We start from the raw sequence: 26,468 nt of genomic DNA on the forward strand, positions 1-26,468 counted from the left end.
TCCAGCTAATATTGGATGCTTGCTCTATGCCAGATACTTGTTAAGTCTTACATGCATAATTTCAATTCATGTCATAATAGTCTGATGAGGTAGGTGTTATTGTTATCCCCATTAGTGTTATCCTTAGAGGAAACTGAGACTCAGAGAGGGTTGGTAACTTAGCAAAGGCACATAGGTAGAAAGTAGCAGAACCAGACACCTAGATCAATGAGAGTGCTAGCATTTTTAATCACAGTGCTCTAGATTCAGAAGAGATGATTTTGGAAAGAGAAAAATACTGAATTTTAGAAATACATAACTTTTGTTCATGTGTGGTAGTGTTGTTTTGAAATTCTTTCTTCATCTCATGTGCTATCATGTGCTATAGGCTGAATTGGACATTTCTGTTTTTTCATGTGTTTTACTTTTAAGTAAGACTTTGATGAGTATCTGTAAGAAAAGTGTTTTATGTATTTAAAACCGTTTTCTTAGGATGGATTCTAAGAAGTGACTGACCAAAATTTAACTTGCATGAAGTAAACTCAATGGCTAGGGCAGATCTCTGTCTTCTGGTAGAGTCTTGCTATTTTTTTTTTTTTTTTTTTTTTTTTTTGAGATGGAGTTTCACTCTGTCACCCGGGCTGGAGTGTAGTGGCGCCATCTCAGCTCACTGCAACCTCCGCCTTCCAGTTTCAAGCGATTCTCCTGCCTCAGCCTCCTGAGTAGCTGGGATTATAGGTGCGTGCCACCATGCCCAGCTAATTTTTGTGTTTTTAGTAGAGACGGGGTTTCACCATGTTGGCCAGGCTGATCTCGAACTCCTGACTTCATGATCCGCCTGCCTTGGTCTCCCAAAGTGTTGGGATTACAAGCGTGAGCCACCACACCCGGCAAGTCTTGCTATTAATATCTCAGTAAAGGAATATGTTAGTGCTTTACTGTTATCTGAGTTAAGCTTCACTACTGAGAAAACTTTTGATTATTCTATAGGTGAGAAGGGCTGGGAGGAAGTGTATTGTAGAATTATTGTTAATTCTTGTTATTGCCTGTGGAAAAAGTCAGAAAGATTTATGTTGGTGAGACCAAAGATTTATGTAATATCTTCCTGAGTCTCAGCTCTTGTAACTCTTTTAAAATAATATGGAATGTGACTATGTTGTGATAATGCATGACCTGTGAAGTTCCTTGTTTTGTAATGAGCCTTGTATATGGAGGTCAGTGCATTAATGTGCCCCATTTTAGCCATTTTACTACTTGTTATGACCATTAAAAAGCTATCCATAACAAATAATGAAAAATTCTACCAGCCTAGGCAACATGGTGAACCCCATCTCTACAATGAATACAAAAAATTAGCTGGGTGTGGTGGTACATGCCTGTAGTCCCAGCTACTCGGGAGGCTGAGGCGGGAAGATCACTGGAGCCTGGGAGGTCGAGGCTGCAGTGAGCCAAGATTGCTCCATTGCGCTTCAGCCTGGGTGACAGAGTGAGATCCAGTCTGAAAAAACAGAAAAAAAGAAAAAGATAAACTCTAGAGTGCCACATAGGATTTTTTAGGAGTCCCTAAGTGGCTCGCTTTTCATGGCTTTGAGGCCCCAATGACTCTCTCAAAAATAGTAACTTCTTCTCAGTACTAGCTCACCAGGAGCCTGCCCATGAATGATTGGCAGAGGAGGATACAGCCTAGAAAGTGAAGGCTCCAGGAACCATGTTGATTCATGTGAATTTTGCACTCTATTGAGATGCATTTAAGAATAAATACCTGGGCCGGGCACAGTGGCTCACACCTGTAATCCCAACACTTTGGGAGGCCGAGGCGGGCGGGTCATGAGCTCAGGAGATTGAGACCATCGTGGCTAACACGGTGAAACCCCGTCTCTACTAAACAAAATATAAAAAATTAGTCGGGTGTGGTGGCAGGCACCTGTAGTCCCAGCTACTCGGGAGGCTGAGGCAGGAGAATGGCGTGAACCCGGGAGGCGGAGCTTGCAGTGAGCCAGGATCGCACCATTGCACTCCACAGCCTGGGCAACAGAGCAAGACTCCGTCTCAAAAAACAAAAAACAAACAAACAAACAAAAAAAAAACACAAAAGAAAAAAGAATAAATACCTGAAATGTGCCCATAGTTTCTTTTTGTTCCTATTGTGCTAATATCCTTTCATCTTCTTCAGAGGGTCCAGCTGTAAATGCCAATGTCTCAGTGCCATTGATGTTCAGAGAGGAAGAGGTGGTTGAATTCCCACAGGAAGAGTTGCCTGTTAAACTGTCTCAGGTGCCAGACCCTCCAGATAACGTGACTCTGGCCAAGAATTTTCCAGCACATATTTTTGAGCCAGCTGTGTTGTTAACACCACCCAGGCAGAAGAGCAACTTAAAATTCTCTCCTCTTCAGGACGGTAAGTTTTCTTCTAAAGTTACATGAAAGTTGTTTTTTATGTTCCATTTGTACAATGTATTACGTTTACCATTACATGAAAAACAGAATTGAAAAAGACATTTGATTACCACACATAGCCTTTAAGCTGAAGGAAGACTTTTCATGCTATGTGTAGGATACCTGTGGTCATGTGTGACATTTAATTAATTTTATTGCATGTCTATTTTATTAAACATTGTAAGTATTAAACTCAGATGAAAAGATCAGAGTCCTTAGCATTAAGATGCAGAATAAGGGGAATCCCTTTTGTCGCAATGATCCATGAGCATATGAAAGAGTTAGAAGCAGGAGATTATACTCCAAAGAGTAATGAAAGTTAGACTAAGGAAAGGTGAGAACTATGACTTTAAGGGTCGTGTAAGTGACATCTTGTCATCATATTCACCTCTTTCTCATCAAAAGTTTTCAGCTCAGTTGAGGGAATTTTATAATAAAAGTTAATGGACAATTAAAAATAGCTTTAGAGTTACTTTTGCATCTCACAGGTAGAGTAAACAGGTTAAGAATGTATTATTAATTCTTAGCTCAAAGATTCTTAACTTAGGGTTCATGAATGGTCTTCAGAAGTCCCATGAACTACTTCATTGTTGGGAAAATTAGATTTATTTGTCCCCATGTACATTTTTTCTGGAGCTATTGTTTTTACTTCATTTTCAAAGAGTTCTTTGGTCAAAAAAAGAACCAGTATCTTAAACTCTCTTCTGAAGTTTTTTGAAAAATATTATTTAGGTCTGATTAGCCTGAATTTTTATTTCTTTTAAAAATTTTTTTATATTTTTACATAGGGGAACAGAAAAATAACTGTTAATTGTTATTGGGACATACGAATTTTGTGCAATTTTCTGCACTTTGATGTATGTTTCCAATAAAGGACATGAAGAAGCCCAAGGGGTAAAATAAAATGACAAATCCTTGCTATTAAAAATTCTGTTTTGTTATTTGTAATGCAGATGTAGCATTTGTCAGATCAGTGTGGTGCAGTGGTGACAGTGCCAGGCTGAGAGTCAGAAGTGCTGGCATTTTGGCCCATTTATTCTTGACTAGCTGTGAGGCATGAGGCTCAGATGGTTTACCTTTTTTAGACCTAAGTTTTTCCATCTATGAAATGAGAAGATATTTCTTTATCTTTAATGCTCCCTACAGCTCTATCAGTGTATGATTCAGTATTTACTCTTCAGAGGGCTAGAAGGTATTATTATCTCTGGCAAGATTCGGGAAATACGATTTCAGTTCTGATTTCTGTTCAGCCTAGACTTTTATTCTTTAAATTAGTTAGTTGTTCAAATGTTTGCCTGTTGTTAATAGGCTTGTCTAATGATCTTTGTTTAGATGTTGTAAATATTTTTCATTGGTGATCATAAAATAGCTTAAAATTATTTGTAAGAAACAGTTACAATAAATATTTTTACTCTGATCACAAACTTACTAAATGCTTGTTAAAGCAAGTTTGTCAAGGATTGCTATAGACAACATTTTGTTAGTATCTTCAGCAAGTATTCATTTGAAATAACTGCCCACTTATTTTATAATGTGCAGACAGAGATGCTTGTGAATAGGTATTTGAATTGGTGATGTTTTATTATATTTTTCAAGCATTGTTTGGAATACTCACATATAAAGAATTATTCAGTTAAACAGAATATGCAGATGAAAATGGGTGATACGTAGGGCCCTTCATCAGCATTCAGTTCTCTTTTAGGATAGCCTTGTCTAATAGAATTTTCTGGGTTGATGAAAATGTTCTGTATCTGCTCCATCCAGAATGGTGGCCACTGGCCGCATGGGGCTAGTGAGCACCTGATGTGGCTTGTGTGACTGATAAATTAAAATTTTAAATTTTATTTAATTTTAATTAACTTAACTTTGAATAGCCACATATGACTAGAAGCTGCCATATTGGACAATATTGCTGTAGCATTTCCCATCATAAATATTTTCCTCTAGCTATTTATTTATTTCTCCTTTTCTTTACAGCCATGCTTCTTGAACGAGTAGTGTGTGTGTGTGTGTGTGTGTGTGTATTTGTATTTGTGTGCAGTTTCATTTCATTTTCTGATCTCCCATTCATTCCTTATTTTAAAGTGTTTATTCTAATTCATATTTTATGTGGTTTTAAAAAAAGTACTGTCAATTTAACCCAGAGAGAGACTCTCTAAAAGAAACTGATATTTATTTGGGATTGAGCATTGCAGTGGGAATATGGTGGGCATATTCAGGGAAGTAAAGGAAGACAAGAGTTTTTAAAGGGGAAATGAGGAGGATTATCTAAGTTGTTTTGAGACAACTATCCTTGGCTACAAGGATCAGTAACAAGGGTGGCATCAATCTAAGGTTGGTTGTTGGGCAGATGTCCTCGCAGAATTATTTTTTGTGTAAGATTGTGGAGGCCTTTGTGCAAGGTTCTGGTTTTTGAAATCTCTTGAATAGTTGTTATCAGTCATACATGCATGAGAACCCTTCCTTCCTGGCTCTTTGAGGCTCCACTTATCAGTCACTTGTGTCTGATAAAGTGACTCTGATAAAGTCACTTGTGCTCTGACACAAACTGCTCAATTTTTTTTTCTTTTGAGATAGAGTTTCACTCTTGTCGCCCAGGCTGGAGTGCAGTGGTGCAATCTCAGCTTACCGCAACCTCTGCCTCCTGGGTTCAAGCTATTCTCCTGCCTCAACCTCTGCCTCCTGGATTCAAGCTATTCTCCTGCCTCAGCCTCCTGAGTAGCTGGGATTACAGTTGTGCACCATCACGGCTGGCTAATTTTTTTTTTTTTTTGGTATTATTAGTATAGACTGAGTTTCACTATGTTGGCCAGGCTGATCTCAAACTCCTGACCTCAGGTGATCCGCCCACCTCGGCCTTGCAAAGTGCTGGTATTATAGGAGTAAGCCACCACGCCCGGCCAAATGACTCCATTTTCATTCTGACAACTTTCACAGTACATTCCCCTAAAGGCAGTCATTTTTATTCCAATTTGATTTTTGTTTATTTGGTAATTGTCTCCGTAATTAATATAAAATATTTTTGCAACTCTTTTCTTGAGATACCAACTTTACATAATAATTATAGACTCTCCCTATGAAAGAAGAGAGTGTAATTCACCCTAACACCTACCTCCCTTCTCTACTCTGGATAGTTTTGTTTTTATTTTTAATCTTTTTTGTTACTTTAAATACTTTCTATTTCTTTTTTAACTTTAGATAGTATTTCTTGACTTCCACTACATGAAATACTAGCATCCCTTCCCTTCTGCTTTACTTCTGTTTTCTACCTCCCATCTTCAGTTAATTATCCTTTCCCTTTCACATTATTAAGTTTGATTACATTAACCTTCTCTTCCATTGCAACAACTGTGTTTTCTGTGTCTTGTCTATATACATATTGACAAGTGAAAACAAATAAATAACCATTACATTTTCTTTTCGAATCCATTGTTACTGCCAGTGCTTGGGCCAAACAAAGGAAAAAGTTCTTGTGAAAATCAAGGTGAATTCTTATTTCATGTTATGAGAGCTCAGACTCTTTTTGCTATATATTTATACTGTGACTTTCTTGTACAGTTTTTGCTTTGTGTAGACTTTCAAATTGCCTTTACTCTTTTGTTGACAAAAGAATAATGTGCTTTCACCATATCTTCAAGTCCTTTTGTCATACTGTCTGTGGCATGGAATCTGCTTTCATCCCAGAGACACCTTCTCAAAGCCCTTTAAACTTGCTGCAGCCTTCACTGATTGCTTATTGCTTGCTGGGCCTTCTGCATAGCTCTCATCCTGGGTCTTGGTATCATTGCACACCTGGATTGGGTCACTTGTTTCCTCTTATTATTTAGTTTTCTTTCACAATTTTCTGAAAGAAATAATCAGAAAAAGTATATGCAAGGTAAACTCTGAGTTCTTGAAATTCTGAAGATGTTTTCATTTTTCTCTTACACTTGATTGATAATGTGGCTAAAGAATTCTAGGTCAAGAGTTCTTTTTCCTGAGAAATTAAAGACATTATTCCATTGGTTTCTAGTATTCAGTGTTCAGTTGAGATGTCTGATAATGAGATGTCTTCTATTTCTTTATATTGGACCTACTTTTTTTTTTTTCTGAGAAAGCTTTTAGGATTGATCTCTTGTTTTTATCCTGAAGTTGCACAAGGTATGCCTAAATATGGGTTTTTACCTTCTTGCACTGTGAGACACTAGTTGGACCTTTCAGTATGAAGACATATGACTTTCTTCAGTTTGGGGGAAAATTTATGTTGATCGTTGGGATTTTCTTATGTATTTGGCCTTATATCTTACTTTTTAGATTCTGGAAGATTTTTTCACTTTATATTCAAGCCTGTCTTTTGGATTTTTAAAATTTCGTCAATTGTATTTTTAATTTCCAAGCAAGAGCCCTTACTTGTCTGATTGTCCTTTTTTCATTGATACTTATTATGAATGCAGTATCTTCCAGAAACTTTTCTGAGGATACTAGTTAGAATTCTACTATGAATTTTCTTTTATTTTCTTCTGTACCTGAATTTTCTTTTCTTCTTGATCTGTTCAGTTTCCCTGTCTTGGCTTTTTTCTTTTGTGCTGCTGGTTTTTTCCTATTGTTCATTTGTATTTAAGAATGAATAAGTTCAATATTGTAGGTGGTTGTCATACATTTTCTTTTCTGTGATGTCGATAAGTCTAGGTCTATTTTCCCAGTAGACTTTCCCTTATGTGGTTGCTTTGTGTATATGGGTACGATTTACTAACTATGGGTTTCCTTTTAGAATATGTAACTAGGATCCAGCCATTCACTTGGGGTGCTCACATTTACTGTTTCCATCCTTGATTTTTTGCTTAGGAGGACAGTTCAGGGAAGTGGTGTGCAGCAGCTTGACTGGAAAAAGCATGCAGTAGACAAATTTTCAAGTAATTCCCCAGATTTCAGTTCTACTTCTCATTTTCTTCCTCTGTACCTGTCAGCTTTGTGACTGCAGCCTTTTCAGGGTTCCCCCCACCCCCAGATACTGGCTTTCACCTGTCATTTCCTTCTAATGTATATGTATTCTGGAGTATGGTTTCTGCTCAGTTGTACTCTTTCACATGCTTTCCATCTACTCCTAGTCTTCCAGAGATTTGCTGAAATATCTTGTTTGCTAATGATTCTCTTCCCAGACTATTCTCTTTACTGATTGTGGGTTTATTTCCTTTTATATGTCCTTGCTGTCAATGAAAAGAGGTGAGATAAATGTGTGCTCAGTCTGTAGTCTTGAACTAGAAGCATCCCTCCTTTCAATTAGGGCATTCCATCTAAACTACTCTTGCTGAGGGCTCCAGTGGCCTCCCTGTTACTAAGTCCAGGGTACATTTTTCTGTCCTTATGTTTCCAGGTCTGACAGTGGTATTATGTACAATTAACCACTTTGTTTCCTTGATGCCATGTTGGTGTAATATTTTCCTTATCTTTCTGACTGCTCCATTTTAGTCTGCTTTGGTGGCTTTTCCCTCCTTTACCTGACCCTACATGTTGAGTTCCTCATATCTTGATACTGGTTTTTTTCTCCCTCTACTCTTCTCTCTGGATAATCTCACTCATTCTCATGGCTTCTCATACCTTCTAAATGTCAGTGACTTTCAGTTTGATATCTTAGCCCAGATGTCTCTCTTGATTTTTAAACCCATGTATCCATCTGCTTGGATGGATACACAGATGAATCCTAGGGCACCTTAGGTTCTTGATAAGCCCTCCTTCCCCTAAGTCTGTCCTCTTGCCTTCAGCATCTCAGTAAATGTGATCACCATCCACTCAAGATATGTGTCTTCTTGATCTGTGTGTTTTTCTCACTCCCAATTTCTAGTTCATTGCTGTCAGTTCTTTGCCAAAATATTTCTCAAATTTATTTAGTTCTCATCATCTCTAATGCCAGTACACCTTAGTCAAAGCTACTATCATCTTTCTTCTAGACTATTACAATTGCTTCCTGGATTTTCTGCTTCCATTTCTGCTATCCTCCAATTATCCACAGCATTTAAGAAATTTAAATCAAATCATTGCCAGACGTTCTCTAGGTTTTCATTGCTCTTAGATTAAATTACAAAATGTTTAACATGGTCTGAAAGGCTTGCCAGAAATGGCCACTGCACACCTCTCTAATCTCCTGCTTTTTCAGTTCTCTCCTTGTTGCTATCCTACAGGTAGGCTGGCCTCATTTCTTTGCTCTTTCCTGTTTTTTGAGCCTTCACATATGTTGCTGTTTCTGCCTGTAATGTCCTTTGCTCTAGTTCCTATTACATATGTAATCAATGTAATCATTTAAAAATTTTACTTCCTCAGAGAGGCCTATCCTGGCTATCTGCAGTTTAAATTGGGTACTTATACCTGCTTCCTCATTCCCCAGTATTCCCAGATGTGAATTAATATATGTGTTACAATGTGAACTTGACAGATGGTTTTTCACAAGAGTACTGACAAATGCTTTAAGGAACATGGTAAGTCTCTGTACTTGATTACGAGGGGTGACATTGCTGGTGTGTTCTCTGCTGAAAATAGTTTAGGCGTTCAGAAGCCAAACACTTCTACTGAAATTCTTTTCTAACTACCATGGTGGGCTAATGAGATGAGTATAGTGTCAATCTATGGGAAAATAATACATGTTTGTTATTTTTAAATTCTTATCTATAGTATTGAGAAGGACTGTTCAAACTCGTCCTGCTCCACGACTTCCTCCAACTGTGGAAATAATTGAGAAGGAACAAAATTGGGAAGAGAAGACCTTACCTGTTGATACAGATATTCAGAATTCAAGTGAAGAGAATCGTCTCTTCACTCAGAGGTGGAGAGTCTCTCATATGGGAGAAGATTTGGAGAACAAAACTCAGGCTCCTTTTGTTAACCTCTCACAGCCCCTCTGCAATTCCCATTCCAACACTCAACAGTCAAGAAGCCCCACATTCTCAGAAGAGCTCCCAGTAGTGGGAGATGGACACCAGCTGAGAACAAATGAGGCATTAATACAAAGAAAGGACATAATGGCACGAATTGCTGATTTGACATTGCAGAATTCAGCTATGAAGGCACATACAAATAGTATTATTGAGCCCAGAGGAGAGCAAGGGGATGGACTCCGGGAGTTGAACAAACAAGAAAGTGCAAGTGACATGACTTCTGTGAGTACCATTTAAGGATTGATTAGGGACATACAGGAATTTAAATAGGAACTTTAGCTTGGGCATCTTAAGAAACTTCTTTTCAGAAGTGATCCTAGAAAGCTTTGAGGCTAGATGGCTTATGCTTTGGCATGTCTTCAATACAATAGGTCCAGGTTATTTATCAGTCTGTTGTACATACAAGACAAGACAGCATAAAAGGAAAATTATATAAATGAAAATAGGACAAAGATAAAATGTGAAGGAAAGCTAAGATTAAGTTAGGATGAAGTTTTAAGTATCAAGTATAGAATTAATATTACTTGAATGTTTGCCACATAACCACATGTTAATTGAAAGTATTTTTATTCTTAAAATGGCTCATAAAAGAGTATTGGCCCTCAAATCATGAGTAGTTAATTTTTGAGGAGATAGAATGGGTTTTCGTATAGAAATGAGGTGGTTTTTTCGTTTTGTTTTGTTTTGTGTGTGTGTGTGTGTGTGTGTGTGTGTGTGTGTGTGTGTTTTGAGACGGAGTCCCGCTCTATTGCCCAAGCTGGAATGCAATGGCATGATCTTGGCTCACTGCAACCTTCGCCTCCCAGGTTCAAGTGATTCTCCTGCCTCAGCCTCCTGAGTAGTTGGGATTATAGGCACACACCACCACACCTGGCTAATTTTTGTATTTTTATTAGAGACGGGGTTTCACCATGTTGGTCAGGCTAGTCTCGAACTCCTGACCTCATGATCTGCCTGCCTCAGTCTCCCAAAGTGCTGGGATTACAGGCATGAGCCACTGTGCCCAGCCTGTTTTGCCTTTTGGAGATGGAGTCTCACTCTGTCGCTCAGGCTGGAGTGCAGTGGCATGATCTTGGCTCCCTGCAACCTCTGCCTCCTGGATTCAAGTGATTCCCCTGCCTCAGCCTCCCAAGTAGCTGGGATTACAGGTGCGCACCACCACACCTGGTGAATTTTTGTATTTTTTGTAGAGATGGGGTTTCACCATGTTGGCCAGGCTGGTCTTGAACTCCTGACCACAAGTGATCTGTTTGCCTCGGCCTCCCAAAGTGCTGGACTTACAGGCATGAGCCACCCTGCACCTGGCCAGGAGTAACGTTTTAAAGGATTATTAAAGCCAGACTTTAATATGCATATTAATCATCTGGGGATCTTGCTGAAATGTGGTTTCTGATTGAGCAGGTCTAAGGTAGGACCTGTGCATTTCTAATAAGTTCCCAAATGATGCCAGTGCTGCTGGTGTGAGGACCACGCTTTGAGTAGCAAAGGTCTGCATATTATAGTGCAGGAGTTTTGTAAGTGAAATAAACTTTGTGGGCTAACCTGGTAACCTAAATCTTCATTTTGTTGTTTCTGGGTGAGATAAGAAGTCTGAATTCCAGCTAGGGAGGGTTTATAAAAGACTTCCAAATGCTGGTTCCAGTGACGGTAGACACTTTCTTTTACCCCTTCTAGAGCCAAAGCAGCTCCTGTCATGTTTCTGATAGGAGGAGCTGGATACTGTCAGTGGGGATTAGAAGCTCCTGAGGTGACTGTGTTCATAAGGGCTTTAACAGTGGTGGTTGGAGGGCTTTGGTGAGGAAGGTCTGGGTAAGGTGGGCCATAGAGTAAGGGCCTTCTCTGTCAGCACTGGCTCATGGGTAATAAGGGCAATATGGGTATTGAATCATAGAAGTAGTAGACAGAAGGAACTGGCAGAAGAGGAGCCAGAAAGGAATATTGCTAGGAGAGGGCAGCCATTGGTGTATATAAGTAAATACCAACTGTCTCAATTTTGAGTCATTGGGAGGCATTTATATGTTTGTAGTTTTGAAGATTATTCATAACAGGCAACTCTTGGTTTAAAAAAGACAGTAGAGTCTAATGTTTTGCTTGCCTCTTTTTCTAATTAGTATATAGATCAAGCTAGAAGGGACTATCTAATATTTCTGTCTTCACTACCCTCTTTTAATTGGAAATCTAAAATGATCTTTAATTCATACTGATTTTCCTATTTATTTATTACTAATAGACATAGGCTAAAAATCAGTGACTTTTATCAGAGATTGTTTTTTCCCAAAAAGAAATGAAATAACTAGGACTGAAACAATGACATAAGTAGGAATAATGAAATGATTAGGAATGACATAAGCACATTTGTGGGGGAATTTTCAAATTAAACTTACGCTATATTTTTGGGGTGGCTATTTTTTACCCTACCTCTCATATTTCTTTCCAGTCACCAACTATTCTTGAATCAGATATCTTAAGCCAAAAGTGGCCTGGGGAGGCTGACATATGGTTAGAAGGAGTGACAAGATTCCCAGAATCTTTGCCAAGTGGTGCATATTTGAAGATTGTAATTATAGAAACTTCTGTTTCAAAGACAGCAGATCCTCTTTTGTAATCTGTCAAACCCCAGATCTGTCTTCGAAGATGTGTGGCATTTACTTAGAGACCAGCTCACTGGGAGTAGGCTCTTTGCTCATGTGATCTTTTGTGCAGCTCTGCAGATCTTAAGAGACACAGAAAAGCTTTTCCCAGAATATGTGCTTAGACAAAGGGACTGTAAATTCTATTGTGTGCTCACTATTCACATTTATATAGAATAAGGGCTGTGAATACTAACTTGCTGGCACTTAGTAAGTCAAAATTGTATGAGACTGAGGCGGGCAGATCATGAGGTCAGGAGATTGAGACCATCCTGGCTAACATGGTGAAACCCCATCTCTACTAAAAATACAAAAAAAAAATTAGCCGGGCGTGGTGGTGGGCACCTGTAGTCCCAGCTACTCGGGAGACTGAGGCAGGAGAATGGCATGAACCCGGGGGGTAGAGGATGCAGTGAGCTGAAATCACGCCACTGCACTCCAGCCTGGGCGACAGAGCAAGACTCCATCTCAAAAAATAAAAATAATAATAATAATAAAATAAAATAAATCGTGTGAGAGATTTTTCAGTATTCAATTTGTACTTTTTTTTTCTCTCTCCCTCTCTCAAAGACTTTTCCAGTAGCACAGTCTCTAGCACCAGGTAGTATGGAGGAACGGATTGCAGAATTGAATCGACAAAGTATGGAGGCTCGTGGAAAACTACTGCAGTTGATAGAGCAGCAGAAACTTGTTGGTTTGAATCTTTCTCCACCAATGTTACCTGTTCAGTTACCTCTCAGAGCATGGACTGGTTGGTCACAAATTCATGATTTAAAAACTAGAAATATGAAGGTTTTCACTTTTCTTGGTTTTGCAAGTTTATATTGAATCAAAAGAAATATCAGAGCATATATTTTGGTGCCTTCAATTTTACACAGAAAGAAACAGCCCTAACTCACAGGATAAGGGACAGTAATGGGATTAGAAGGCAGATCTCCTGATTCTTTCTATCCTATGATGCCTATAGTTAATCTTCGGTGTCTGAGTTCCTAAATTATCCTACATCTAAATGGGATTCATTATAGTGTACGGTTCACTTAGGTCATATGCTGCAACTAAGCATGAAATATCTGAATGTTAATTTAGAATTTCATCAGCAACAAATTACAACTTATTCTGTAAAACAGTTAAAGCATTTTCACTCATTAATTAAATTTTCTGTTACATTTAGGAATGTGAAAAGCTAGAGGGGATTCTGAATAATAAAATAGTAACTGAAAAAATTGTCATAGTATTCACATTCAAAAAGATACTGATGAAACGAAGTATATATCAAGTTGTTTTTATCAGAAATTGCATTATTAAGGCCCTCAAGGGACAGAGCTACATGAAGAGTAAAGAGAGATTGATTTTGGTCCAGTAAAAGAGAAGGCTGTAATTGTCAGGAATAGAAAAAGCTCCGTGTACTAGTAATTGATGTGTTCTCTGAGATGTTCAAACATTGGTGTTTGAGGGGGACTCAAATATGTCTTATTTCTGGTTGAAGTAGGTTACCTTTAAGGTATCTTCCAATGAGAGTTTTCCCCTCAGAAATTATTTCCTTTTTGAAATACAGACCCAGAAAGCAGACTCTTTTGGAAATTGCTGGAAAAAGATAGTAATGCATTTCCCCACAGCCCTCTCTCTTTGTTTATTCTAGGCTTCCTCAAATGACAGTTTTGTCTACTGTTCTTCATAGTTATGAAGACAACTTCTGATTAGAATAAATAAATGAACTATGTATGAACATGTACTATGTGCGTGCCATGTGTGGGCTTGAATAGTCTACAATTTGAGTAGGGGAGCAGGCAACAAACAAATCAATATTTGGGATAATATCAGTTAGTGCTAAGTGCAAGGAAGAAAAATAAAGCAGATCAGCCTTAAGAATAATTTTGTATTTAAATATACATCTTCCATTTCAGTATTTCTGTATGGTTAAAATATGCTTTTATTTATGTTATATAATTTAGTCCTCAACACACCTTTAGAGTAGATAGGGCTAATATTATACCTATTTGACAAATAAGTAAACTGGGAGGCACAAAGAGGTTATGTGATTTATCAAGTTACAAAGCAAATTATGGATTTGCAACTGTGTTCTTTCCTGTCCAGTGATTTATTTCTAAAGTATTCTTTTTATAAGTAAAATTCTTATATTTATTTAAAAAAAAAAAAAACCTCTGTGGACTATAATGATAAAAGTAAAAATAAACCATATGCCATGAAAAACCTCTTTTGTTTTCTAGGGTAACAGAGGAATGTTTTGTAAAATTAAATAGGGTTTTATTACCTCGTAAAGCTAGGAAGTCACACAAAGCGAGGAGCCTCTGTGAAACTGCCTATGATGAACATAAAGTCTTTCATTAGTAAATAGTAAATATATGCTGATTGATAACCTACTTCTGAAATATGGAAAATATTCATAATTATACTTGCTATTGGCCATATGGAGCTCTTCAGCCAACTTTCCTCTCCTATTTCAATGTCTTCAGTAATAGTCATAATGTAATTGATTTAAAAGATTTAAAGTTTTGCTGAATGACTTCAGAAATTTTCTTTTTCCTTTTTTTGGGGAAAACTTTAGGTAAGCTCTCTTGGACAAAGATCTCAAGTTCTTTAGGGCTAGCTCTTAATTTCTGTTTTTCACCTCCAGAGCTGACATGATGCCACTTGTCCGAAGATTCTGGCTCTCTATGAACTGGCATGCTACTGAATTAACACTAGTAACTAAAGTTTCTTATCTCACAGTTCAGTTAAAAAAAAAAAATCAAGTGTATCTTGGGCTAAGATTAAAAAATACGGAAAGAACCACTAAATTTGTAATGTGCAATTTTCAGTAAGATAGAAATCGAGTGAAATTTTTATTTCATTGAAAGGTAATGAAACTAATACGTATTTTTATATTTTAGAAGGAGCAAAGAGAACAATTGAGGTATCTATTCCAGGAGCAGAAGCCTCAGAAAGCTCAAAATGTAGTACTGTCTCTCCTGTCAGTGGGATAAATACAAGAAGGTAAGTTGCAGAGTGAATATTTACTTTAAAAAAAAAAAAGGAAAAAAGAATTTGGTATGTATTTTATTCTCTTTGTGAAAAAAGGAAGTGTACAATATCTGACTTAGGTTGAGACAGACTCATGCAAAGAGAGTAAAATAATTGGAAAAGAGAATTTTGAGGGGAAAGGGAGTGAGGAATAAACTTTAAGTTGAAAGGCATGGGTTTGCTACTGAAAACAAAAATGAGATAACACATATGTAGAGTATTTATGGGTTACAAAATTAGGAGGTGATGTATGACAGGACAGCTGAATTGACCAACAGTATTTTCCTCCTTCACAGTAAATGAAACTGAAGCTCTCAGAGCTAATGGGGTGATTTGTCTAGATGGGTCATATGATTGGTAAATAGTGACACTAAGGACACACCTGGCCTTTCTCTCTCTACTCTGCATCCTTACTATTGTACTGTGCTGTTCCAGGTCTTGTTACTCTTCTACTACCTGGACCTTCTTCCCCATCCCTGCATGTTCATTATTGAAAACTTATCCATAAAATATTGTAATGGCAGATACATGTCATTATACATTTTGTGAAAACCCACAGAATGTATAACACAGAGAGTGAACCCTGATGTAAACTATGGACTTCAGTCAATTATAACATATAAATATTAGATCATCCATTGTAATAGATTTGTCACACTAATGCAAGATCTTAATAATAGGGGAAACTGTGTGTGTGTTGGAGGTGGGGGTTAAGGGGTATATGGGAACTCTGTACTTTCCACTCATCTTTCCAAAAACCTAAAACAGCTCTAAAAAGTAAATTGTATTTGTATTAGTCTGTTTTCATGTTGCTGATAAAAACATAACTGAGATTGGGAAGAAAAAGAGGTTTAATTGGACTTACAGTTTCACATGGCTGGAGAGGCTTCAAAATCATGGTGGGAGACGAAGGACACTTCTAACATGGTGGCAGCAAGAGAAAATGAGGAAGAAGCAAAAGCAGAAACCCCTGATAAACCCATCAGATCTCATGAGACTTATTTACTGTCATGAGAATAGCATGGGAAAGATCGGCCCCCATGATTCAGTTACCTCCCCATGAGTCCCCCCCACAACACGGGGGAATTCTGGGAGATACAATTCAAATTGAGATTTTGGTGGGGACATAGCCAAAGCCTATCACTATTAATGAACAAATAAAGACTTACAGGTTGGTGAAAATAAGTTACAAATAATTTACCTCATTTGGACCTAAGTCAGCCATTTGTTTTCAAGCTCTTGCCAGTATTGAGAATTGTCAGTTGTTTGCATAGTCTTTTAAGGTTAATAATGATAGCTCACTATCTTGCTCTGTTTTATTTTTCATAAATAGATCTTCCGGGGCTACTAGTAATTCTTGTTCTCCACTAAATGCCACCTCAGGAAGTGGGAGATTCACACCTCTTAATCCAAGAGCAAAGGTACATGTTAAAATGTAATTGTGAAATGTATATAGGGGTGAGGGTAGAAGGTGGCTGATTTAGTGATTTCCATTCTTAACTATCATTCCTGTTATCCTAAAGCTGATATGGTATTCTTAACAGAAAAGAGATACTAATTTACCTTCATTAGGAAAAACAAGCCATATACTTCTTCTGTTTTCTAGGGTAACTAAGGAATAAGGTAAAATTCAGTAGGATATTCAGCAGTCCTTAAAGGCTGGAAATTACTGGTTTCAGGTAGAGCTTCCCAAATATTATGGCAGGACACACAGGTGTGCCTTGAATGGGTTGTAGATCTACTAAGCTATTGGTTCCCCCAGTCCTTGTCCCTGGGTGGGGTCTGGGACAGCCAGAGCAGTGGGTCCAGTCACTTTTCCTCTCACTTTATCCCTGTATGCCATATCTGACTGTGCCATTGGTTAGATAGGTTATGGTCCCAGGGAAAAATAAATGTCTTAATGTGCTCTTCATGTATTTTGTTGTGCCATAGGTATGTATAGAAGCTAAGTATTTCACAGTATATTCAAAATTTTTGCAGAAGGCTTTTTTTCTGTGGTGCTAGTACAGTAAAATATAGTTCCTTTGAGTGGTTATAGTAAATTCTGAGGATATCTTTAAAATTATAAGAATTAATTTTGTAGACTTGAGCCAACAACTGTCTGACATTGGGAAAATCTTTGCGTTTCTTATTACTGAGTTCAGTAATTAGATCAAAGAGTGGGTGCTTATAGCCCAAATTAAATGATAGGGGAAAGATATTAAATGATAGGGGAATGATAGATACCCGAATTGTCCAATTCTGGGAGATTTGTTCTTTGCTACTTCTTATATTCTACAAAAGCTTTAAAGTAAGCTATTTTATATAAATTATTCTTAGTTCCTGGAATTCAGTAACGTTTAATTTACTAAGAACAAATAACTGCCTTTTTATCATTTTAAAAGTTTATGCCTATGATATCTATAAAACACTGGACTTAAAAAAATTATGACTCCTAAATCAGTAAGAGGATCTGTTGACCAAGTAATTAGTTATTTGATAGTATCTCTATTAGAGAATAAACATTGCCAATAGCAATTTAATTTCTAGTACCATTCAATGGCACAGGATGACTTCGTTTTATGCACTTGGTCTAAATGATCTGTAAATCTTGAGTAGTCTCATGTTTCTAATTACCATCTAAATTTTCTCTGTGTCTTTGTTCAACAGATGGAGAAACAGAATGAAGAAGGCTGGTTTGCTCTTTCTACCCATGTATCATAAGTGAAGTCAAGTCTCACTGAGTTTGTTCTTAATAATTTATTACTCCCCTTTCCCTGCTCTGACTTTTAAGTTTTTATATCCTTCTTTCAGATAAAACCTACAAAGATCTTGTGAATTAGTACTAATGAAACAGAGAAATAAAGCGATTATTTTTTGATTTTCTCAAATAAGTTTTCAACAACCAACTGACCTACAGCTCCCTGTGAATGAAATTTTGACTGTAGAGAAGTTAAAGCTTTGTATTTTAATACTTTCTTAAATATTTTAAGGGTCTTTTTAAATACATTTTTACTTTTATCATCTTTATTCAGGGTTTTTTGAGGTTTAGTGTATCTTAGTTGATTCATTTATTTTTTTATTTTCCTGAAGAACTAATTTGCTTTGCATGTAACTTACAATAAAATTCCTCTGTGTGATTAGAGTCTGGCTTTCAGGCAAATGTAACACCCACTTTTCTTTCTTTTTTCTTGGGAAGTCATTGCTGTTCATCACTTTTTCCATCAAGTGAAATATACAGCCTTAAAAAAATAGGCCTGGGAATGTTTGTTTATATTTGCGTAAGCAGGTAAGAGTGGTTGCATTTATTATAAAATCTTATGTAGTTTTTAAACTGTGAAAATGTCATCAGTAATGGTAATGCAAATCAAATAAAAAATGATTCTAGAGCTCAAATACCTAAATGTGGTAACATTGATTTATTGGTATATTTAATTTTTCAAACAATTAAATAGAAAAAGTTGCAATCAATTTTCCCAGCCCTGAATTTAAGCAGATCTTTCAGGGTAGATTTCTCTTTTTTTTTTTTTTCCTTTCCTTTCTTTTTCTTTTTTTTTTCGAGACAGAGTCTTGCTTTATTGCTCAGGCTGGAGTGCAGTTGTATAATCTGGTTCACTGCAACCTCAGTCTCCCAGTTTCAAGCAATCCTCTTGCCTCAGCCTCCTGAGTAGCTAGGATTATAGGTACACACCACCATGCCCAGCTAATTTGTGTATTTTCAGTAGAGACGGGGTTTCACCATGTTGGCCAGGCTGGTCTTGAACTCCTGACCTCAAATGATCCACCTGCCTTGGTTTCCCAAAGTGCTGGGATTACAGGTGTGAGCCACTGCACCTGACTTAGGATAGATTTTTCCAGGGTACCCATTGGGTTCTGAGATGTTGATTTCTATTTTAAACTTGTTTTTTGAATGATCTCTGCTCCTTGGCTCTATGATAGGAATTCTTAACCTGAGTGAGCAATTCAAACTGAGATTACTTGTGTTTAGACTCATATATTTGGATAACATATGACTTCTCCCGTATGCCCCAGAAAGCTGCTAATGACTTGCTCAACCTGAAATTTACAGTATTCCAAATTACAGGTTGGCAGAGATACTGGATTCATAACATCCACAGTTATGATATAATCATTCTTATGCTGTAAACAAAATGATTTTGGTTAGCAGAATTTGATAACTGTTAACTACCTACTAGGCACTATTGTAGCCACTTTATGTGCTTCATGACATCTTATGAGATAGGTACTATTATCCTCATTTTGCAGATGAGGAAACTGAGGTACAAGGAGGTATTTTCTCAAGGTCACACAACTAGGGAGTGGTGGCACTAGAAGGGGAACATAGGCAGTCTTTCTCCAAAGCCTATGTTGTGCTGCCTCTTGATGGAGAGTAAACCTGTTTTATAGTGTGTGTAGTATGGAAGCAGCATAATAATAAGAATAGCTGTTCCTTATTGAGCCATTACTGTGGCAGACACTGTACTATAAGCTGCAATATCACCATTATCTCATTTGAATCTCATAGTAGCCCTGTGAATTAGAGGTATGTAAATGCTTCCTCCTCTCCCAGCACCTTTACAGATGAGGAAACTGAACCCTAGTGGTGAAGAAAGTTGTCTAATGACAGAGTGCTTGTAAGAGGTAAAGCCAAGACTTGAAGCTCTTTCTTGCAGTTATTGGATTTCTCCTAATTTATGGGAACTAATACAGTACAGTAGCTAAGGATGCAAGTACTGAAACCAGAAATCTTGCCTCAAATGCCATTTATGCCACTTGAGCTGGGTACTTTGGACAGATTAATCTCATCTTTCCCATTTGAAAGTCAGACATAATGTCTTCCCTAGAGGCTGTAAGGATTAAGTGAGGCAAGTGTATGTAAATGGACTGAGCTCGGAGCTTGGCTCACAACACTCAGTAATGATCACTGCCCAGTATTTTTTGTGTATAAATAAATAAATACACTATTTCCCCCATGTTTCCATTTTTTAAAACATTGTATAGTGAATTTGTTTTATCTTTCTCAGATTAACAATTGCACACAGTGCTTGAAATGTAGAGGTATTTCACTTGAAAAGATATCTAGAGGTTGAAAGAAAACATGCGTGGCATATGATTTGAAAATATAACTAACATGCTATTTAAAAATAAGTTTACCCTATGTTTTCTATCTTTTCTGGCACCTAGATATATCATATAATAAGTAATAGCAAGGATAATCGTCTATTTTTTTAAGCCCTGGAAAACCTTGATTGAAGAGGACATGTCAGTATTGCAAATAAATGCATGGTATTTGTGTAACATTGTGGAAACTAATAAACACAAATTGTACTATAGCAATTTTTTCTTTCCAATTTTATTGACAGACAATTTATATACAATAAACGACATCCATTTAAAGAGAACAGTTTATTGGCTTTTGGCAATTGTATATACCCATGAAATTACCACCAGAATTAAGACACAGCATTTCTGTCATTTCTAAGATTCCTTGTGTCTCTTTCCAATGCATCTCACTAAGTCCTAGGCAACCACTATGCCCAAGTCTCTAGACTATCTTGGATGTGGAATGACTTTGTGTATGTTTAACTTTTGAAGAAACCTCTCAAATAATTTTCCAAAGTGGTTATGCCATTTTACATTCCCAACAGCAGTGTATGTGAGTTCCAGTTGCTCCGTATCCTTCTGCATTTGGTGTTGGCAATCTTTGAAGTTTTACCCCTTCACGTGGATGTGGAGTTACGTGTATTGTGGTTTGTATTTCCCTTATGACTACTGTTAAGCATCTTTCCATGTGTTTACGGGCCATACATATATCTGATTTGGTGAAGCATTCAAATCCTTTGCCCATTTAAGAAATTTGGTGGGTTTTTCTTATTGAATTATAAGAGTTCTTTATACATTCTGTATACAAACTCCTTTGTCACATATTGGAATGACGGTTTTAAAATAGTATTTGGTAAGTAATAACGTTAGGCTAGGTACTTTACAAAGCAGTATGACCACAGTACTACAGAGAGGTTGAACAAACTGCTAAACCTAGAAATCTGTCAAGGGAGGCCTCTACTTTTTTGCCCAGAGCGCTGCGACCAAGAAACCCACAACATAAAACCTTATTTACTCTTAAAAGCCAACAGAGATGATATAGCTTTAAAAATAACAAAAATCCCACCATGTATCTTTGTTGTTGATGTTGCCGGCAAGCTGCCTACTATCTCCCAGGACCCCTCTTAAAATCGAAGTTAAAACCTCAACATAGGAACGCCGCGATCAGGGCTCCGTTGGTCCATTTTAGAATATCGGGCAGGTATCTTCGACGGTATTCATGTCATTTAATTATCTACATGACGTCCTTTAGGGGATAATAAACTCGTCGGGCTTTTCTGTTTGGCTTTGAACCAGTGTCATGAGACGGAAAAGGCCCGACCAGAGGGTGGACAGGTACCCGGTTCCCAGCGTCACCGCTGCTAGATGTCCCGGAAAGCTGGACGCCGGCTGCGCATGCGCCCCACGGCCCGCCCTGGTTCCGCCTCCCTGGAAGAGGGGTAGCGTTGCCTCGGTAACCGGAGTAAACAGAGGCCTCCGGCACAAGCTGTGAAGAGAGGAGCCGCAGCGGTCAGTACCTTCGGTGAGTTTGGACCTCGGCAGCCGGCAATTTCCACACCCTCCTCCTTAAATCTGTTTGTGGCTTAGAGGGCAGCGAACCCCACTTGGGCTTCTCTCAGGCTGGACCAGTGTTCCCCAGGCTGTGCTGAAACACAGCTTTCGTCCTCCCTGCGGTAGCTCAGCAAACTTTTTGAAGCCTGGAGTATTCTCAGGCTCGGAGCTAGACACTGTGTGCACGGTTCCTGCCTGCGAGACCCTTTCAGTCTGACCGAGCAGAAGCCAGCCAGGCAGCAGGAGCACGGCTTAGACCCGAAGTCAGAGCAGCAGCGAGTCTGCTGGGAAAGTGCTGGGACTCCCCGCTCCAGCGAGGCACCCACCCTGCGCTCAGCTGGGTGCGACGCTTGGCACGCTGGGCTCTCTTCACTCCGGCTTCCTCATCTCCAGAAAGAAAGGTGATAATGTGACCTCATGGAGTTCTTGTTATTATTATTAAATAGGATAATACAAGTAAAGTGCTTAGCACATACATGGCACATAGTAGGTGCACATAAATATTTGTTGTATAATAGGTAAAGACATTCGCATACATGTGTGCTGCTCAGTGTGTCCAATCAATCATGAGTTGCTAAGGATGCGTGCTGATGAAAACCTTGGAGAGGAGAAGGAGCTAAGGAGGCTAGGGAGAGAGTGACTGTAGCTGGGCTGCAATAAGCTACAGACCCTCTGACAATGGACCTTTACGCCAGACCGACGAATCTGAGCTCTTATTTGATGGCAGTGATGAGCCATTAGAAGTTTTAAGCAAGAGTGGCACATTAAAAGCTGTGTTTTAGAAATACAAGCGATAGTGTAGAAAATGGATTACAGAAGGGAAGACGAAGTATGACGGTACAGTAATGATAGCGGTGAGACACAATGAGAACTGGAACTACAGAGGGACAGCAGGGACAGTAGGAATGAAGGGAAGGGAGGAATTCAAAAGGCTTAATCACTGGACAGTTAGTAACAGGACTTGGAAATCATTTACATGAATTGGGTGAGAGGAACGGATTCAGAGTAAATGCACTGCTTTCTCATCTATAAAATAATGGCAATAACAATAATGGATAGCAAGACTTTGTCTCAAAAATAGTAATAATAGGCTGTGCGCCATGGCTCACGTCTGTAATCCCAGCACTTTGGGAGGCGGAGGTGGGTAGATCACCTGAGGTCAGGAGTTTGAGACCAGTCTGGCCAACATAGGGAAACCCGTCTACTAAAAATACAAAAATTAGCCGGGCGATGTGGTGTGCGCCTATAATCCCAGCTACTCAGGAGGCTGAGGCACGAGAATCGCTTGAACCCGGGAGATGGAGGTTGCAGTCAGCTGAGATCACACCACTGCACTCCAGCCTGCGTGACAGAGCGAGACTCCATGTCAATAAATAAATAAATAAAATAATAATGGTACTTACCTCATAGGGTCGTTTTGAGAATTATACAATAATATGTGTAGAATTTCTTAGAACTGTGCTTGACACATAGTAAGCAGTAAAAAAGACAAACTATTACTTTTTTTCTCCACAGCTGTATTTCACATTGCAAAGTAAAAACTGAGAGCCTGTTTTATACATCAGTCACTGTGAACTTTAAATTACCACCTCTGGCACACTGCTGGGATTGAGTGAGCTTGTGAGCATGAGGACCACAACCTGGACTCTGGTGAATGAATCAGAGTAATGCCACTTTAGAGAGCGCTCTGTCTGGCGTCCAGCCAACCCTTATAGCAACACACTCCTCTGCATCAATGTGTACTATTATTTTCCCTTTTTCTTTATACTTCCTTAGGGTTGACCCTGTTGACCTAAATAACATACAGAGAGGGGCTTTCTAAAAGAAGATAATGTTTATTCAGGAGTAAGGTATTGCAATGGGATATGCGTGCCATGGTAAACTATATGTGTATTCAGGGAGGTAAAGGAAAACAAAGGTTTTTAAAGGAAAAATGAAAAAGATTACATAATTATTTTGAGATAGTTATCATTGGCTACAAAGGTCAACAATAAGTGTGATGCTAGTCTGAGGTTGGACAGGTAATTGTTGAACAAATTTCCTTGTAGAAGTATTTTTTTTTATATGTAAGGTTGTGATGGCTTTGTGCAAGGCTGTGGTCTTTGCAGTCTTTTGGGATAGTTATCCAGCATAAAAGTGTGAGAAACCATTCTTCATAGCCTTCCCCAGCTCTATTTGTCAGGTTATTTCTTAACACTGGTGACTCCATTGTAATTCTGACAACTTTCACAGCTCAAAACTGTACATTCTATCTAAAGAGTTAGTTAAAAGAATTGGCCATAGGCTGGACCAATAAGCCTGGATCTAATGAAAGGGAATTTATGCTAGTCCTAAAATAGACTCACAAACCTAGCTAGTTTACTGATAGAAGGTAGAACATGGTCTAGAACCCAAACTTAGACTGCCTTAAAGGAATACAATGAATGTCCCCAATAGGTGAATTGGTAGTTCCTCTCTTGTGGAGAGTGTCCAGATCCTATGAAGAGCATATAGAATTAGGAGGGACATATGATGCACTGGGAATTAACTTCTTGAGCTATCAGGGTAGTAAAGTTGGAACATGTCATTGAGGAATAATTGAAATAATTGGGATACTTTCTCTGGGAAAAGAGAAGATCTGGAGAGAAATGAGAGCCAACTACAATTATTTGAATGGTTGAAGTACACAGAAAAGCTTGTTCTGTGTGTTCTCAGAAGAAAAAACAAGGGTCAAATGGATCCAAGTTGCAGGGAGGCAGATTTCAGCTTAATATAAAATGTGCCAAGAACTAGAGCTGAGCATTAACAGAATGTTCTCACCCTCTTACCCGAAATATTTAAATTGAAGCTGACTATCTTGTTCTTTCATTTATTCAGAAATATATTAATAAATTCATTCCTGCAACCATTTTACATATTGACTGCCATGTATCATTGTTAGAGCTTTCCTGTGTTGACTCAGAACCACCTTATCCAGTAGGTGCTGCATTTTAAAGATGGAAATACTGAGGCACACAGCAATTAAATACTGGGTTAGCACCTCACAGCCAGGAAGAAGATGAGCCAAGATTTAAACCTAGTCAGACTGACTCTGTAGCCAGTATTCTCAGCCCTGGCCAACACTGGTTTTCTGACAGTGCTGGGGTGGATGCTGAGGATGTGTGACCTGCATGGGGTAGCAAGTTAAACTAAAGTCCTTTTTCAACTCTGAAGATTCCATGATTTTATTTATTGAACCCTACCTGTCTCAAAGAGAATATCTAGGAGTATAGTAAAAACAACTGCCATTTCTGAGTGCGTAGTAGGTGTTTTATGTAAAGTCACGATTCCTAACCAGTTCTTATGCCTGATTGTGTGAAAGAATTATCTGGAGAGTGAGACCCTGTTAATAGTACATTTTTAAGTTTTCCAAGTGATTCTAAAGTGCAGTCAAAGTTGAGAACTCTGTGTATGAAAAATCTCGTTTAACTCTACCAAATAACCCTATCACCCCCATTTTACATATTAAAGAATCAAGAGGTTAAGGAACTTGTTTCTTGGGCAAGCAGGGATGTGAACCCAAGTCTCTCTGGCTCCAAAGTCTCCACAGGTTACAATGTAGCTTCCCAATCCCTTTGTTATTAAACCAAAACAAACAAAAAACCTCCCCGAAACAAAAATACCTTATTCTACCCTACCAGTTATACTGATAATCTCCAGGAGAACAGGAGTCTCTCCCACATGACCCGCTCCACTGCTTTTTACAGGTTCTTCAATTACCTTTTATGACCCAGGAAAGCTAGGAATAGATCCTAGTATTCATTGTCCAGTATTGCTACATCAGAACACTGGGCAAATTCCTTGGGTTCCAGTATTTTCTTCCACATTGTACACAACCTGACATTAACTGGGTTTGTGATGGGAAAGTTTATTACATGGTAATATTAGCCATTTGAGGAATATATTGTTTAAGATAGCACAGAATAAAGTGTGGTGCTTTTGTCTTGACACCAACTTACCTTTTGTTGTAGTCTTTCAGAATTTGTTTTGTTTTCAACTTTTTTGTTTTCAGAATGCTTTAGTTACCATAATTGTTTTTTACCCACCTTATGATTACGTTATGAATAAATTATGGGCTCTTTTTATTGGAATCTATATCCAGTTAACATTGTTATAGTGTTAAAAATAAATGTATTCAGAAAAAAGAAGACTGAAAAGTAGAAAGTTATCTCACTAAGTCATGAGGCTTATGATAGCAGGAAAGAAAATCATGAGATTCAAATCACTAGGAGGAACTCGACCCATTATTCCTGGCTTTAAAGGGTACCATAAGTCAAGGAATGCGAGTGGCCTCTGGAACTTAGAAGGACTCTTGGGCAACAGCCAGCAAGAAAGCAGGGATCACTGTTCCACAGCCACATGGGGCTGAATTCTGCCAGCAGCTTGAATGAACTCAGAAGTAGATTCTTCCTCAGAGCCTCTGAAAGTGAAGGCAGCACTGCCAATACCTTAACAACCTCTTGAAACTCTAAGCAGAGAGCTAGCTGAGTCACACTTGGCCTGGAATTTTGACCCACAAAGTGGTGAAATAATAAGTGGATGTTATTTAAGCTGCTAAATGTCTGATAATTTATATGGCAGCAAGGGAAAACTAAAACAGTACCTACTTACAGAATAAAGTGCTATTGAAACTCACAGACCAAAAATTTTCATTTAGTTATCAATTGATTAGCAGCAGTAGAATATCAGTTCAATTTTGTTGGAAAACCCAGGGAACTGCCTTGCCTTCACTTATTTGAGACCTGCGTCATGGGAACTTAGGGAGTGCTTTAGTTTCTTTCCAATACTTTAAATGTGGATTTTTATCAAATAAATCATTAGTGATCAGTCACTTCAGTCACGA

General features: G+C 38.2%; 2 protein-coding genes across 6 annotated transcripts in view; both read left to right on the forward strand.

The window, feature by feature from the left end:
• SPICE1 (spindle and centriole associated protein 1) overlaps window positions 1-18,349 on the forward strand; it is a 64,027-nt gene extending 45,678 nt beyond the window's left edge. For both annotated transcript variants that reach the window (XM_050778823.1, XM_050778822.1), the window contains exons 13-18: window positions 2,153-2,377; window positions 9,061-9,545; window positions 12,524-12,704; window positions 14,845-14,947; window positions 16,308-16,395; window positions 17,624-18,349. In XM_050778823.1, coding sequence (XP_050634780.1) covers window positions 2,153-2,377; window positions 9,061-9,545; window positions 12,524-12,704; window positions 14,845-14,947; window positions 16,308-16,395; window positions 17,624-17,677 — 1,136 coding nt within the window. In that variant the 3' untranslated portion in view covers window positions 17,678-18,349. The remainder of the gene's footprint in view (window positions 1-2,152; window positions 2,378-9,060; window positions 9,546-12,523; window positions 12,705-14,844; window positions 14,948-16,307; window positions 16,396-17,623) is intronic.
• Window positions 18,350-20,389: 2,040 nt separating this feature from the next.
• The window catches only part of CFAP44 (cilia and flagella associated protein 44), a 145,650-nt gene continuing 139,571 nt past the window's right edge, over window positions 20,390-26,468 (forward strand). For all 4 annotated transcript variants that reach the window (XM_050778809.1, XM_050778812.1, XM_050778813.1 and 1 more), the window contains exon 1: window positions 20,390-21,578. The gene's annotated coding sequence lies outside the window, so the exon portion shown is untranslated. The remainder of the gene's footprint in view (window positions 21,579-26,468) is intronic.

Source organism: Macaca thibetana, chromosome 2 (genome assembly GCF_024542745.1).
Source record: "Macaca thibetana thibetana isolate TM-01 chromosome 2, ASM2454274v1, whole genome shotgun sequence".
Lineage (NCBI taxonomy): Eukaryota > Metazoa > Chordata > Mammalia > Primates > Cercopithecidae > Macaca > Macaca thibetana.